At 48.4% G+C, this 17,280-nt stretch overlaps 1 protein-coding gene across 1 annotated transcript in view; it reads right to left on the bottom strand.

The window, feature by feature from the left end:
• Positions 1-17,280, bottom strand: part of LOC148031435 (uncharacterized) — a 153,816-nt gene that overhangs the window by 52,679 nt on the left and 83,857 nt on the right. Inside the window, exons 8-9 of the mRNA XM_087684973.1 lie at positions 10,644-10,767; positions 9,765-10,450 (exon numbers count right to left, since the gene is read on the bottom strand). Of these exons, the coding sequence (XP_087541099.1) occupies positions 9,765-10,450; positions 10,644-10,767 (810 nt within the window). The remainder of the gene's footprint in view (positions 1-9,764; positions 10,451-10,643; positions 10,768-17,280) is intronic.

Below are 17,280 nucleotides of genomic sequence, written 5' to 3'. Positions count from 1 at the left end.
TTCCAGACTCAGGCGGCCTGCAAGGTCCCAGTCCTGCCAAGGGCAATCCACAGTCAAGGCAGGAAAGGGTTGCCGACCCTGAAGCTTCGACGAAAGCTGCTCCCATAAATCACGGTATCCACGGGGGATCTTAAAGAGTCGCCGAGCAGTCCGAAATGATACGAGGACATTGCGAGTGGCAAGGGTAGCATCCGCAACCGACGTCACACCTAAACAGGCCATGCGATTAAATCTTGGTCTGAGTTGATGTTTATCTTCCCATGAAAGGAGTCTCGATACTGCCAACAATTCCAGCTGAAAGGAGTTAGTCTGCAAGCGGTCCCCTACTGGGTGCCAACGGGCCTTTTGGAGCACCACTTTCCAAGAGCCGACCAAGTGCAGTAACAAAGAGGAAGAGGGACTGGAAACATGAGAGTCAGCATTAAGGACATGCCACCAGGAGGCCCGAAGCCGTGTGTTGCCATGGCGGAGCCCGCTGTCCTCAAGAAAATAACGGGCTATGATGGTCCATGGGTGATGATCCACACACATGGCACGAAAAAGGGACCAACGGAGAGCTAACATATGAGTGTGTGCATCCAAAATAGCTCCTCCACCCATGCGCTTAGGGGTACATGCGTGTGACCATGAAATCCAGGAAATGCCGGCCTGCACTGAATCCTTCTTCCATAGCATGAAACGGATGCGATGAGTGAGGGCCTTCAAAGTAGTAGGCGTCCATGGCAACAAAGGCAGGAAATACGTTAGCATTGGAAGCATGATTGTCTGGGCCACTTTGAGGCGGACATGGAATGGCCACGCTTGCGACTTCCAATACATAAACTTCGCCGCCAATTTTTGTGAAATCCACTCCAGCAGGGCTTTTGGCCGTACATCCACCCCCAATGGGTATCCAAGATGCCTGACAATGGAGCCACGGGAAACCACCTGGCCTTGCCAGCCTGAGGACTGCAAATCAGGCTCCGTACAACTGAGAATGGCTGACTTAAGGGCATTGATGCGAAGCCCAGAGGCCTGACCAAAGAGTGTCCAGACATCTAATGCCCTTCGAATGTTGTCCCTGTCCGCCTGCAAAATCATAAAGGTGTCATCAGCCAAAGATTGGCTAACGAAGTGCTGACCCAACGGAAGAGACAGCCCGGCCAGCTGAGCAGAGGCTGCCATGGAGGATAACATTGAAAGGACCGGGTGAGTCGCCAGGGCAAAGAAGAGAGGGCTCAAAGGACAACCCTGTCTGACCGAGCGTGCAAGGACAAATGGCTCTGTAACTCCACCATTAAGCATAACTCTGGAGGAAGCCTCAGCACTAATGGTGTAGATCAATCGGGACATTCGGGTACCAAAGCCCATAGCCGACATGAGGTCTGCAATGAAAGACCAGTCCACATAATCAAACGCCTTTTCCAAGTCCAATTGGATCAATACCACTTCCTGACCGGAGTGCCGCGCATAGTCAATAGCCATTTGCACAATTAAGATATTATGCAGAATGTTGCGGCCCTTAATGAAACCATATTGGAGAGGATGCACAATAGCTGGAAGGTGCTTGTGGAGCCGATTCGCCAGCACTTTGGAGTAGATTTTATACATGGAGCCCATCAAAGAGATTGGTCTCCAGTGTTGCAACTTTGACGGCGAAGGGACCTTTGGAATTAGTTTGATAAGGCCTTCTTTCCATGAGGAGGGCATGACCCCCGTTTCCCACACCTGCTGAAACATGGCCACCAATGGCTTCACCAACTGCGTGGCCGAGGTCTGAAAGAATTCATTAGTGAGACCATCCCAGCCAGGACTTTTATCATTCGGCAGGTGCAACAAAACGTCCATAACCTCTTCCTCGCAAATATCCGTCTCCAAAGCGGCTTGCATATCAACTGGAACCTGCTGGCGGACTAGATGATAGAAGACCGAGCGGGCATGCGTAACCTGGCTAGAAGGCGAGGAAGAGGAACCAAGAAGTTCCATAAAATAGTTTCTGCACATAGTGACAATGGTCTGCGGATCCGTGACCATGCGACCTTCCGAATCCTGGAGTCTGGTCATATTTTCGCGAGCCGGAGACGCATGCAAGGTGCGAAAGAACTTATGAGACTGGCAGGCGCTATCTTGCATTGTGTCCGTCAAGTTGTGCAGCTTGGCTTGTTCATAAGATTTCAACTGAAACACTTGAATAAGATGGGCCAACCGCCTCTCCAGAGACAGCAGAAAATCATCATCAGGGGAATCCAGGAGCAAGGAACGGACCAAAGCCAGTAAGTCTTCTGCTGCATGTCGACGTCGGCGGCAAAGCGAGGCATGATGGATCCCATACTGGCGAGCAACCCGCTGCACATTAGAGAGCAGCCGTGCAAATGAAGACCAGCCCTCAGAGGCGAAGTCCAATAAGAACCTCTCAATCAGCTGCTGCATATAGCCCTGGAAAATTGAATGCTTCAAATAAGAGGAGTTGAAACGTAAAGGGAGCCTATCCAGGAATTGCACAAAAGGTGCAATAGAGTGTGCCCGCATCTCAAGCTGGAGGGGGAAATGGTCCGACAATGCATATTGCCGCAAGACCGTCATTTCCAGCATCTCGGGAAGAAAATCATCGGCCTGCATGATATATATTTTGTCCAGTCGCGACCATGTAGTTGCATATCGTGCGGAATGAAAAGTAAACCCTGAAAAAGACGGGTGAAGCCACGACCAAAGATTTTGCTTGAGCATGTGCAAAGCAAAGGAACTCCACACCTGGCTTTCCGGCGTATCCATTACCGAATGCCCTGAAGTGGACTGAGAAGAGTCAACACACATATTGAAATCTCCCATCAAGAACCCCCTTCGGCCGAGTGACATGGAGCCCTGCAAAGTGGACCAAAGATCCCGTCGGGATGCGGGATCATTCGGAGCATAGAGGCCCAACAGCCATAAAATCTCTCCTTCAAATAAGACTTCGATCACCAGAAAGCGGCCCTGCACATCATTTTTAACAAGGACAGGCTGATATTTCTCATGTACAATCATCAGCACGCCCGAATAATGCGTAGCATGGATCCCTGCATAAAACAGACGGAATCCATGACAATCCATCACTTTTCCTGCTTCACCGTGACTTTTGTGCTCAACTGCACACAATACATCCCAGTGGTTCTCGTGCAAGACGGTCCACATGGCATGTTGCTTATGGCGAGAGCAAATGCCTCGCACATTCCACGTGGCTATCTTCATGTATCCTCAAAGAAGGAAGTCAGGAACGAGGCACCTGCTGCCTCGATTTCACCTTTTCCGCGAGAGCATCCAGGACACCCTCATCCAGAAAATCAGCCAATACTGCAAAAGAATTCTGGTGACCTGCTTTGGAGGTAGAAGGGAAATCCACTGCCTTGGGAGAGGGGCGGGGATAACGCCGATCCCAGGGTGTAATAACATTTCCTTTGGCATCGAACGCCAGCTTGGCAGGTGGGCCTCTGGGGCCGTCGGTATAGGCTCTCCTTGGAGACTGATTGCGGGGGCCCGACGGGGCCGTAGGACGCGCAGCCTGCTGTGAAGTGGCCATTTCTTTCCGGCGCGTATACGTGCTCACGGAATCCTGGGAATCGGGCGGCCCAGGATCCGCCAGGCCTGCATCCAACTTTTTACCTTTTTTAGGATGTGCCTCAATCTAGTCAGTGCGACGGGAATCCACACTCGGGACCTGTTGTTTGTCTTTATCCATGACATGAGGAGACTGAAGGGCTTCCTGGGGCGTGGCATCAAGCACCATGTCATCCTTGGGCAGCACAACCTGCGCATCCTCCGAAGATGATTGCTTTTCAGGGCATTCGGCCATGAAATGCCCCAATTTACCACATGAAAAGCAGTGGCCCGCAAAGTTGCCCCATTTTAAGCGAAAATACAAAGGATGCATGCCCGAACAATTGAGGCGAAGCCACGCGGGCCTTTTCCTGGCCGTGTCCCATATGCATAAACGGTTGCGGTTCATCGCCGTGAGGCTTGGGGGAACCAGCACTGTTCCCACAACTGCCATCGCATCCTTCAACATGGGCCAATAGACCGCCGGACAGTTTTCCACCTCCACCCACACCGGGCATTCGCGTTGAAGCAGACGTTGGAAGTCGGCCATGGGGCGCCATGGCACAACATGAACCAAGCGGCGATCAAAGAATAGCGGCAACTTGGACAGGAGCTCAGCGCGATGCGTTTCGGATTTCAGCAGGACCTCATAAAACCCGCGAGGTCCAAGGAAGATCTCCTCAACAGACTCCCCTTGCAATAGATGGTGCAGCCACTGGCGAATATGCGAAAGCACTGGGATCCTGCCAGTGAAGAAAAGTATAACTGCACGGTCATAGAACACCGAGAAGGATCGCAAGACTGATTTGGGGTCCACCGTGGCTTCCAGCACATCATCCGTTCCCGCAACAGAAAAAGATTCGGTATTATGCTGGACATAATCGCCGAGCAGAGTATTGGCGAAGTCCAGCAAATGCTCCCAGTCAATTTCCTGCGAATCCACAGGATCAGAGGCCACTTGCGCATAGGAGCGTTCCGGAGGACTCATTGGCTCATCAGGCGTATGCTTGGAGCGTTTGCCGGCAGGTGGCTGTTCAGAACTCGGCGGCAACTCCTCCGTGCATGGCACCATATCTTCCGGCTCCTCTGCATCGGAATCAGGGCCAAGGGCTGCCACCGTCCGGTCAAGAAAATCCAAATCCAGGCCAGCCATGCTGCTGTCTTCACACAGAGGGCGAGCTCTCTCTCTCTCTCTCTCTCTCTCTCTCTCTCTCTCTCGTGAGGCAGAGGTGCACGTCTGTCTGCCTCAGTCGTGGCCTGTCCAGAGGTGCACGTCAGTCTGCGTAGGTGCAGAAACAGAGGACAGTCTGCTGCTGCCTTTCAGTCGGGCACCGAAAGCAAAGCAGGACGCCAGGAACAGACCCTGCGTAGGTCAAGTGGAGAGCCACGAACCACAAGGAAGACGCCCTTCAAACCTGTCAACAGTCGCAGGAACAGAGACGAGCTCCAAGGGGAGGAGGGCACAAGAAGATTGGTGCAGCGATGGCCACTGCAAGGCAGAGCATCGGAGCAAGATAGCAGAACTGCCTGGGACAGGACGTCAGGGCGTCAGGCCAGTGGGACGGGGCTGACACGACCACAGACGCGGGCAAAACTGCCGGCCCACAGGTCTGCGTGCCTTCACAGAAGTCACTGGCCACGAGGGAGACAGTGCCAGACACGGCCAGCAGGCGAAGCGTCAGGTCGATGCAGCAGGTGAATCAGGGCAGGTCCGCGACGCCATCACGTTCCGCCATCGATCGCCTCTTCTCTCTCTCTCTCTCTCTCTCTCTCTCTCTCTCTCTCTCTCTCTCTCTCTCTTTCGTAAAAGGTAATTGTATTAATTACGAAAAAAGTACAAGATTACTTGATTACAAGATACATGACGACAATCTAAGTCATCATGTGAAGAGGTTCTAAGTACTACAAGTTACAACGTCATGGCAAAGATGCAGAGGAAATTGCCATATGCCAGGGATGTAAGTCCTCCCTAGAGAGCAAATCAAAATGCCGGAGAAGATCCAACTGCCAATACAAGAGGCCCTTAAGCCTCGCAATATGCCGCTGAATATTATAGGCGGAGTCAAAAAGAAAAGCATTCCGAATGGTCCAGTTATGCCAGCAGCCCCAATATCGAAGAAAATGAAGCACGAGCTTCATATGTGGCTGTGCAGGAGCGGGGTATTTGGGCTGCCCGAAAACCCAATCAAAGGGGCGTAGGGTGAAACCAACCACTCCTTGCCAAACAGCCGACAAAAATAACCAGACTTTCTTTGCGATGGGGCAAGAAATAAATCGGTGGCGGGCGGATTCCATACCAGTGGTGCAAAAGAAACAGTGGCCATTGGAGATTCGTCGCTTGGAAAGAGCTGAAGCAAGCGGAAGACCACCAATCATCATTCTCCAAAGAAAGACTTTACATTTGAAGGGTGTCTTGTTCAACCAGCCCACCATCACAGTTTCCCTCCACCATGACCGGGATTTACGTAATCCCCATAAAGCCCATGTTATGTAGTCTACTGATTAGTACATATGCTATATAATCACTTCATTCACAAAGCTTTGCTTGAGTCGGCATTGTGAGTAACGATGGCTCGGGATGATGCGAAGCCAGAGCGCGGCGTTTGTTGCTAAAAATTCTGCTGAAGCTTTGCCAGTGAAGGCAGTATGCACAAGGGAACATTGAAAGCATATGGCTATTGAAAAGATATGACACATTGAACTGCAAGGGTGATATCGGCCAGGTATCGAGACTCAGTTCTAGGGAATGGGCCGGGTGTGCGGTCAAATTGGATCTAAGGATCATCTGCCTTCCCAAATCCAAATATACGCGAGCCAACAAAATGCAATTAAAAAGACTCATGCTAAGCGATCCTCCGCTGGATGCCACTGAGCCTTCTGGAGGACCTGTTTCCAGGAACACACCAAATGAGTAAGCAGCGACGAAGAAGAACTGGAGAACCGCGAATTAGCATTAAGAACATGCCACCAAGAACTCCGGATTTGGGTATTGCCATGTAGAAGCCCATGGCCCTCAAGGAAATAACGGGCTATATCAACCCATGGATGATGATCCGAGCACATGGCGCGGAAAAGCGACCAACGGAGTGCCTGCATGTGGGTTTGGGCATCTAAAATAGCTCCGCCATCCATGCGTTTGGGGGTGCACGTATGCGACCAAGAGATCCAGGAAATACCTGCATGCAATGAGTCTTTCTTCCATAGCATGAAACGAATAGACTGAGTAAGAGCATGGAGAGTCATAGTAGTCCAGGGCAACAATGGCAAGAAATATGTGAGCATTGGCAACATAATAGTCTGGGCCACTTTGAGGCGAACATGGAAAGGCCATGCTTGAGATTTCCAATACATAAACTTAGCCACCATTTTCTGAGAAATCCACTGCAGAAGCTGCTTTGGGGGAACATCAACACCCAAAGGGTACCCAAGGTGCCTGACAATGGAGCCACGAGGAACAACCAGACCCTGCCAGTCCAAGGACTGCAAATCCGACTCCGTGCAGCTGAGAATGGCTGATTTGAGGGCATTGATACGAAGGCCGGACGCCTGACCAAAGAGACTCCAAACATCCAATGCTCTTCGAAGGTTATCCCTGTCCGCACGCAAAATCATAAAAGTATCATCTGCCAGGGATTGGCTAATGAAGTGCTGTCCTGTAGGAAGCGACAGTCCTGCCAACTGAGAAGAGGCTGCCATATGAGATAACATCGAAAGAATTGGATGTGTTGCAAGGGCAAAAAATAGAGGGCTCAAAGGGCACCCTTGTCTGACAGAGCGGGCAAGGACAAATGGCTCAGTAACACCTCCGTTCAGCATGACCCGCGAAGATGCTGCAACGCTAATGGTGTATATTAGACGAGACATCTGCGGACCACAGCCCATAGCAGACATAAGTTCAGCAACGAAAGACCAGTCCAGATAGTCAAAAGCCTTTTCCAGGTCCAGTTGAATCAGTACGACCTCCTGACTGGAATGCCTCGCATAATCAATTGCCAGTTGAGCATTCAATACATTGTGTAGGATATTTCGGCCCTTGATGAAACCATACTGTAGAGGGTGCACAATGGCCGAGAGATGCTTATGGAGCCGATTCGCCATTACTTTGGAAAAGATTTTGTACATTGAACCCATCAAAGAAATTGGGCGCCACTGTGTCAACTTAGATGGCGAAGGAGCTTTTGGAAGCAGTTTAATAAGGCCTTCTTTCCATGAGGAAGGCATGATCCCCGTTTCCCACACCTGCTGAAACAAAGCCTGCAAAGGTTTCACCAGTTGGGTAGCAAAAGCTTCAAAGAACTCATTAGTGAGACCATCCCAACCCGGGCTTTTATCCTTAGGCAACTGTAACAAAACATCCATAACCTCTGCCTCACAAATATCGGACTCCATAGTAGCTTGCATGTCCTGCGGAAGCTGATTGCGGACCAGGTCATAAAAAGCCGAACGGGCCTGAGTAATTTGGGCCGAAGGTGGAGAAGTGGAACCGAGAAGGTCACGGAAATAATTCCTGCACATATGCACAATAGTCTGCGGATCCAGGATAAGGTAGCCTTCTGCATCCTCAAGTCTGGTCATATTTTCTCGAGCAGGAGAGGCATGGAGAGCTCGAAAGAACTTATGGGTCTGACATGCACTATCTTGCAAAGTTTCCATCACATGTTGCAGTTTGGCCTGCTGATATGATTTCAACTGGAATGCTTTAATAAGATCAGCCACCCGCATGTCCAGTGCGAGCAGGAATGCATCATCCGGAGTGTCCACTAGCAGAGAACGAACCACAGCCAGCAGATCCTCTGCTGCCTTGCGACGCTGCCGACAAAGAGAGGCATGATAAATCCCATACTGCCGAGCGACCCGCTGCACATTAGAGAGCAATCTTTCAAAAGACGCAGTGCCCTGCGAAGAGAAGTCCAAGACGAATTTGTCAATCAATTGCTGCATATAGCCCAGAAAGAGTGCATGCTTCAGGTAAGATGAGTTGAAGCGCAAAGGGAGTCGGTCCAGAAATCGCTTGAAAGGTGCAATGGGTTGTGCAAGCAGCTCAAGCTGCAGAGGGAAATGGTCTGACAAGGCATATTGCTGCAACACTTTGATGTCGAGCATCTCGGGAAGAAAATCATCATTCTGCATGATATATATACGATCCAGTCGCGACCATGTTGTTGCATACTGGGCAGAATGGAAAGTAAACCCTGTAGAAGACGGGTGTAGCCAGGACCAGAGATCTTGCTTAAGAACAGCAAGAGCCAACTCATGCCACATACGACTTTCCGGCGCGTCCATTACCGAATGTCTCTCTCTCTCTCTCTCTCTCTCTCTCTCTCTCTCTCTCTCTCTCTCTCTCTCTCTCTCTCTCTCTCTCTCTCTCTCTCTCTCTCTCTCTCTCTCTCTCTCTCTCTCTCTCGTAAAGATCTCTCTTTTTTTTCATGAAGGGCAATTGTCATACAATGATGTGTGTCCTGCATACCCCAACCATCAGTATATAGATATACATCATCATGAGGCATACATTACAATGATAGATGGCGAACAAATAGTACAAAAAGGATCACACATGATATGACCAAATAATGATTGCTAACAGAGGTGAGGAACTTACATCTACAATAAGACCACATTCTAGATGAGTTGTGCATACCTTTGCAAACAAAGCATTGGAGAGACAATCCAACTTACTCTACCACTACTGTTCAAGCTTCTCTAAGACAAGACCATTAAATCTTCTTGTAGACCAATACACTACCTCAATGGATCAAGCTTCCGTAAGTTAGGCTCAATAAATCTTTTATAGAAAGGTGGGACAAGTAAGAGGAGACATGAAAGGCGGGGGTGGGGGCACGCCCATAGGAGCAGGGAAGTGAAGGCAGGACTCATTGAGGGAGGCAAAGAGAAGAGGGAGTCTATGGCCAGCAGGCTGTAAAGAGCCACAGGGGCTGAGAGGGCAAGAATTGTAAAGGAGAAAGAGTCCTAGTCACAAGGGAACAGGGGAAGGAAGGAAGCACAAACAGTGGGCACATTAGACATTTCACATTTCTTTCAAAAGTATACACGTGTCTTAAGTTTTGGGGTATCCATTCCAGTTTTTGGCCCTGCCCAATCCCAATTCTGCAATCAGTCTCAGCATTAAGAACTTACACGAATGAGTACTATTATGGATAATTAATCATGATCAAAGATCTAATGTAGTTGATTACAGCACTACGATATTGCACCTTAGACCAGTCAAGCTTTTGAGAATGCATGGCTTTAGACTTCCTTCTCAAGAAAGGATGTTTGGGAACATCAAGCTGTTGCAATCCGTCATCCATATCAGAATCGTCCAAATTTATACTGGTGCTTTTCAGTGAAGAACTGTCTGATGCTTTCTCTTGAAGCAAGATGGAAGAGCTCCTCTGATGCAAATCATAATTCTGATTATCTTTCTTGGTACCCCCATTTTCACTTAAAGCCTTCCTATGGCTTGTCTCTGAAGGACTTTTTCTTGGAGATTGCTTTTCAGTCAACATTCTCCTCTCAGTAGTTCTCTTCTTTTCATCCTTTTCCTTGGGATGAACCAGGTGTCCACTCTGGAATGTGATAGGGATATCTGACCTTGAAAATTCACCATGAGAGCCCACTGAGGCCAACAGGACAACCCTAGAATCCATTTCAAGTTCTGCATCATGAACTTCAGATGCCTCTTTATCAAAAGAAATTCTTCGGGCCATGTGTTGTGGTTTTGTTTTTTGAGAAGTTATCATTTTTTCAATTGAAGTCTTCACAGATTGTCTCAAGCTGGCTGCATCTTCTACATGTGGAGAAGGTAATCCAGAATCTGCTTGAGAACTTCTTGATGTACATAGAACTAAAGGAGTTGCTGGGCACCGTCTTAGTAATGCTCGAGCAGCATCTTGTGGACCTGTTTCAATTTTGGAATAACTTGTGATACATGCTATTCAACATAAAAGTCAGAATAGGATATTAAAAATATTTATAGATTGTCTGTACTGTTTGGATTAGTTACATAAATATTTTATGAATTGCAAGAGGCATACAAGGCTGTATAATTTTTGAAATTAACAAGAATAACACAAAATATAACAAACCGCTACCACTCAAGGCTGTATGCAACTGCAGAAGCTTCTGTTGCAACTGTGCTGATAGTTGAGGGAGAAGGTTTGGGGACGATTCTGTGGTGGGTTCATGGGAAAGTTCTTGAAGAAGAACTCGTATCTCCTAAAGTCGCCAAGAAACAGTTATAAGAGTGAAGAACATGTTATCTTACCCAACGAAACAAAAAAAAAAACAAAAAAAAAAAAAGCTATTGTGATAAGACAAAAACATTTCTACCAAATTCACCTCTGTTGAGAACCAAAGATAGAGATTACAATAGAACCCATCCAGATTCCAAACAATATCAATAAAGAACTATGGAGGTAGGGCAGGATCCTATGCTGGCTCCTCTCAAGGGAAAAAATTCCTATATAATGGGCTCAAGAAAAAGCCGATTGGAGGACTATAGTACAAACTCAAATGTGTGACAGATTTGCTAGTCCCTGGTTTGATTTAAATTTCTATTCAAAAGAAGCTCAATAAAATCACAAGTACTATATGTGATTGTCCAAATCTGGGATATTCCAGTACCAATTAAGTGATGGAACTGCATGTTTGTACCAATAGAATCACAAGCAAATCTTAAATAGTTTTCTTAGTGCTGAAAGGGTTCAGCATTTTCAAATATTTACTGCCGAAACAGATGCCGTAAGAACCTGCCCCTAGGAGGGGGAGAAAATCTGTCTTTGGCTATTCAGGCATGGTATATGTACTCATTCTCTCTTTTTTTCATGTAATAGGTAATTGTATTAATTATGAAAAAAGTACAAGATTACATGATTACAAGATGCAGCATAAAATCTGAGACATCACAATGAAAGTACATAGGAAGTAGAGTGACTAGAAGGGGGCAGAAGAAACTGCAGTGTGCCAAGAGAGAGACTGATCTCTCTCTCTCTCTCTCTCTCTCTCTCTCTCTCTCTCTCTCTCTCTCTCTTTTTTCGTAAAGGGTAATTGTATTAATTACGAAAAAAAGGTACAAGTTCACATGATTACAAGATACACGATGGCTCTAAACCATGGAGTTACAAAACTCTCAAGCCATTATGGGAAACAGTTCTAGTTCTACGAGTTACAAGGTCATGGCAAAGATATAGAGGAAATTGCCATATGCCAGGGATGCAAGTCCTCCGGGGAAAGTAAGTCAGAATGCTGAAGAAGATCGATCTGCCAATACAAGAGCCCCTTAAGCCGAACAATATGCCGCTGAACATTAGAGGCGGAATCAAAAAGAAAAGCATTCCGAATGGTCCAGTTGTGCCAGCAGCCCCAATAGCGAAGAAAGTGAAACACCAGTTTCATATGTGGCTGTGCGGGTGTTGGGTATTTGGGCTGCACAAAGACCCAATCAAAGGGCCTTAACGAGAAACCAACCACTGCTCTCCAAACAGCTGACAAGAACGACCATATTTTCTTAGCGATAGGGCAAGAAATAAAGCGGTGACGGGCAGATTCGACACTGGTGGTGCAAAAGAAACAATTGCCATTGGATATTCGTCGCTTGGAAAGAGCAGAAGCAAGCGGAAGACCCCCAATCATCACCCTCCAAAGAAAAACCTTATATTTGAAGGGTGTCTTGTTCAGCCACCCTTCCATCACAGTTGCCCTCCACCATGACCGGGATTTACGCAATCCCCATAGCGCATTAGCTTTAGTGACCAGCCAGCGATGATCTTTAATCAGGAGATGATAGACCTGGTTTGCGGAAGCTTTATCTAAACTCAGCCGGCCTTCAAAGTCCCAATCCTGCCAAGGACGATCCGAAGCAAGGGCGGGAAAGGGTTGTCTGCTCTGGAGCACCATCAGAAGCTGTTCCCATAAATGCCTGTATCCACGAGGAATCCTGAAGATTCTCCTGGCTGTACGAAATGATGTTAGCACATTGCGACTGGCAAGGGTGGCATCCGCGACTGAAGTTAAGCCCAAACGTGCCATACGGTTGAATTGTGGTCGAAGCTCTTGTTTTCCTTCCCATGAAAGTATCCGCGAGACTGCCTGCAATTCTAGTTGAAACGAATTAGCAACCATGCGATCCTCCGCTAGATGCCACTGAGCCTTCTGGAGGACCAATTTCCAGGAACATGCCAAATGGGTAAGCAAGGATGAAGAGGAACAGGCGAATCGGGAATCGGCATTAAGGACATGCCACCACGAACTCTGGATTTGGGTATTGCCATGCCGAAGCCCCTGCTCCTCAAGGAAATAATGGGCTATAACGACCCAGGGATGATAATCTAAGCACATAGCACGGAAAAGAGACCAACGGAGGGCCAGCATGTGATTTTGGGCATCCAAAATAGCTCCTCCACCCATGCGTTTGGGGGTGCACGCATGCGACCAAGAAATTCAGGAAATGCCTGCATACAAGGAATCTTTCTTCCATAACATGAAACGAATAAACTGAGTCAGAGCATTCAGAGTAGTAGTAGTCCAGGGCAGCAAGGGCAAGAAATATGTGAGCATCGGCAACATAATTGTCTGGGCTACTTTGAGGCGAACATGGAATGGCCAAGCCTGAGACTTCCAATACAGGAACTTAGCTGCCAGTTTCTGAGAAGTCCACTGAAGAAGCTGCTTTGGTGGAACATCAACACCCAAGGGGTAGCCAAGATGTCTGACAATGGAACCACGAGGCACAACGATACCCTGCCAATTCAATGACTGCAAATCCGACTCCGTGCAGCTGAGAATGGCTGATTTCAGCGCATTGATGCGAAGGCTGGAAGCCTGACCAAAGAGATCCCAAACATCCAATGCTTTGCGAATGTTATCCTTATCCACCCGCAGAATCATAAAACTGTCATCAGCCAGGGATTGACTAATGAAATGTTGTCCAGAAGGAAGCGACAATCCAGCCAACTGAGTGGAAGCAGCCATATGAGATAACAGCGAAAGAACCGGATGGGTCGCAAGGGCAAAGAAGAGGGGGCTCAATGGACACCCCTGTTTGATAGACCGGGCAAGGGCAAATGGCTCGGTAACGCCTCCATTCAACATGACTCGCGAAGACGCCGCTGCACTAATGATGTAGATCAGTCGCGACATCCGATCACCAAAGCCCATAGTAGACATAAGCTCTGCAACAAAAGACCAGTCCAGATAGTCGAAAGCCTTTTCCAGGTCCAATTGAATCAGTACGACCTCCTGATTAGAATGCCGTGCATAATCAATCGCCAGTTGCGCATTTAACACATTGTGCAGAATGTTTCGGCCCTTAATAAACCCACATTGAAGTGGATGCACAATGGCAGGGAGATGCTTGTGGAGCCAATTCGCCATTACTTTGGAAAAGATTTTGTACATAGACCCCATTAAAGAAATTGGGCGCCAATGTTTCAACATAGACGGCGAAGGAACCTTCGGAAGCAATTTAATAAGTCCTTCTTTCCATGAGGAAGGCATAATCCCCGTTTCCTACACCTGCTGAAACAAAGCCGTTAATGGTTTCGCCAATTGGGTAGCAAAAACCTCAAAGAACTCATTGGTGAGACCATCCCAACCAGGACTTTTATCCTTGGGTAAGTATAACAAAACATCTACAACCTCCGCCTCACAAATATCTGACTCCATAGTGGCTTGCATGTCTTGCGGAACCTGATTACGAACCAGGTCATAAAAGACTGAACGGGCCTGAGTAGTTTGGGCTGAAGGTGGCAAAGTGGAACCAAGAAGATCAATGAAATAATCCCTGCACATATGCACAATAGACTGCGGATCAATGACCAGTTGCCCGTCTGCATCCAGAAGTCTAGTCATATTCTCTCGAGCAGGAGAGGCATGGAGGGCTCGAAAGAATTTATGAGTCTGACACGCATTGTCTTGCAGAGTCTCCGTCAGATGCTGCAGTTTGGCCTGCTGATACGATTTCAATTGAAATTCTTGAATAAGATGAGCCGCACGCATTGCCAGTGCTAGTAAGAACGCATCATCTGGAGTATCCATCAGCAGAGAACGGACCAAAGCCAGCAAGTCCTGGGCGGCTTGCCGACGCTGTCGACAAAGAGAGGCATGATGGATTCCATACTGGCGAGCAACCCGCTGCACATTAGCGAGCAATCTTTCAAAGGAGGCAGTGCCCTGCGAAGGGATGTCCAGTAAGAATCTATCAATCAATTGCTGCATATAACCCTGAAAGATTGCATGCTTCAAATAAGAGGAGTTAAAACGCAAAGGGAGCCGGTCCAGAAATCGCTTGAAAGGTGCAATGGGGTGTGCGAGCATCTCAAGCTGCAGAGGAAAATGGTCCGACAATGCATATTGCTGCAAGACTTTCATTTCAAGCATCTCAGGGAGGAAATCATCATTCAGCATGATGTATATGCGGTCCAGCCGCGACCAAGTTGTTGCATACTGAGCGGAATGGAAAGTAAACCCTGTAGAAGAGGGGTTCAGCCAGGACCAAAGATCTTGCTTAAGAACAGCAAGAGCCAACTCATGCCACCTACGGCTTTCCGGCGCGTCCATCACCGAATGCTCCGAGGTGGATTGCGAAGAATCAACACACATATTGAAATTGCCCATGAAGAGGCCCCGTCTGCCAAGTGACAAAGAAGTCTGCAAAGTATGCCAAAGCTCCCGGCGCGATAAAGGATCATTCGGTGCATAGAGACCAAGTAACCATAAGATTTCTCCATCTAGTAAAATTTCAATCACCACAAAGCGCCCATGCACATCATTTTTAATAAGAAGAGGTTGATATTTTTCGTGTACAATCATGAGCACACCAGAATAACGCATGGCCTGTGTCCCTGCATAGAACAGACGAAAGCCATGACAGTCTACAACTTTTCCAGCTTCATCGTGACTCTTGTGTTCCACAGCACACAAGACATCCCACTAATTCTCATGCAATACAGTCCACGTGGCATGTTGCTTATGGCGAGAACAGATTCCTCGCACATTCCAAGTGGCTACTTTCATGGTTGTTGTAAAAGAAAATCAGGTACGAGGCACGGCTTGCCGTGCTTTGACCTTGTCCGCGAGAATATCCAGGACTCCCTCATCCAAGAAATCAGCCAACACGGCAAAAGAGTTCTGCGGACCAGATTTGGAGGTAGACGGCAGATCTGCTGGCTTGGGAATGGAGCGGGGATAACGACGATCCCACGGGGTAATGACATTGCCTCGGGTATCAAAACTCAGCTTAGCTGGTGGACCCTTTGGACGATCCGAATACCCTCTCCGAGGGGGCTGCGGACGGGGGGCAGAGGAAGCCATCACAGGAGGAGAGTGCTCTGACGGCAACATTTCTTTCCTGCGCATATAAGTACGCATGGAATCTTGTGGCGCAGAAGGCACAGAATTCTCCATACCAGCAATCACCCTGTTACCTTTTTTTGCACGTACTTCAACCCAGTCGGAGCCATGGGAGGCCGAAACCGAAACCTGTTGTTTACCTTTATCCAGAGCTTTGGGTGGATGACTAGCATCCTGCGATGGGACATCACAGACCATATCTTCCATGGGGGGCGCTACATGCCCCGCATCTGAAGGGTGGTGTTGTTCTGAGCATTCGGCCATGAAGTGCCCTAATTTGCCACAGGAAAAGCAGTGTCCTGCAAAAGTGCCCCATTTCAAACGAAAGTGTAAGGAATGCATGCCAAAGCAATTGAGACGTAACCATGCGGGCCTTTTCCTGGTAGTGTCCCATAACATACATAAGCGATTACGATTCACTGCCCTTAAACTTGGCGGGACCAGAACCGTGCCCACTGCAGCCATGGCTTCCTTCAACAGCGGCCAATAAACAGCCGGGCAATTTTCCACTTCAACCCATACAGGGCACTCCCGTTGTAGCAGGCGCTGAAAATATGCCATTGGGCGCCATGGTACAACATGGACCAAACGGCGATCAAGAAACAGAGGCAGTTTAGACAGAAGAGCAACACGGTGCGTCTCAGATTTTAACAACGCCTCAAAAAACCCCCGGGGCCCCACAAAAATCTCTTCCACACATTCCCCTTGTAGCAGGCTGTGCAGCCACTGGCGAATACGGGAAATCTGGGGGATTCTACCAGTGAAGAAGAGTATCACCGCGCGATCATAGAACACTGAAAAGGAACGCAAGACAGATTTGGGGTCAACAGTAGCTTCCAAAACATCTTCCGGTGCAGATTCAGAAAAGGCTTCCTGATTATGTTGCACATAATCACCAAGTAAAGTGTTTGCAAACTCTAGCAAATGCTCCCAGTCAACATCTTGAGAGTCTGCAGAGTCTGAAGCAACCTGCGCATAAGAACGATCCTGATGATCCATTGACGCCTCTGGAGTGTGCTTGGTGCGTTTGCCTGCAGGCTGAAAGTCAGGAGCATTGGGCGTCTCTTCATTGCACGGAACCATATCATCGGGTTCCTCGGTGTCAGAGTCCGGACCAAGCGCTGCCACCGTTTGGTCTATAAAATCCAAGTCCAAGCCGGCCATGGTGTATTGCTGCGTATACCGGTCAGAGGCTGAACGAAAATCTCACGGGAAGCAAGACTGCACCGGCCGTTCTACCGCTTCGCAGGCAGAGACGGGCTCGTTCCCGTGGCTGGCTCACGCTGGCGCACGCTCTGTGTGGCAACCGGGGGGTGACTGGCTACTGTCCCTTGGTGGCTCAGGGCGGGCAGCAGGCAGGGGGCGACGGAACGTCCTGAC

The sequence above is a fragment of the Lygodium microphyllum genome, chromosome 9 (genome assembly GCF_053477565.2).
Source record: "Lygodium microphyllum isolate KBCC chromosome 9, Lygodium_microphyllum_v1.1.10, whole genome shotgun sequence".
NCBI classification, from domain to species: domain Eukaryota; kingdom Viridiplantae; phylum Streptophyta; class Polypodiopsida; order Schizaeales; family Lygodiaceae; genus Lygodium; species Lygodium microphyllum.
The sequence above is the reverse complement of the archived record's forward strand: the minus strand, read 5'-3'. Positions and strand labels throughout refer to the sequence as shown.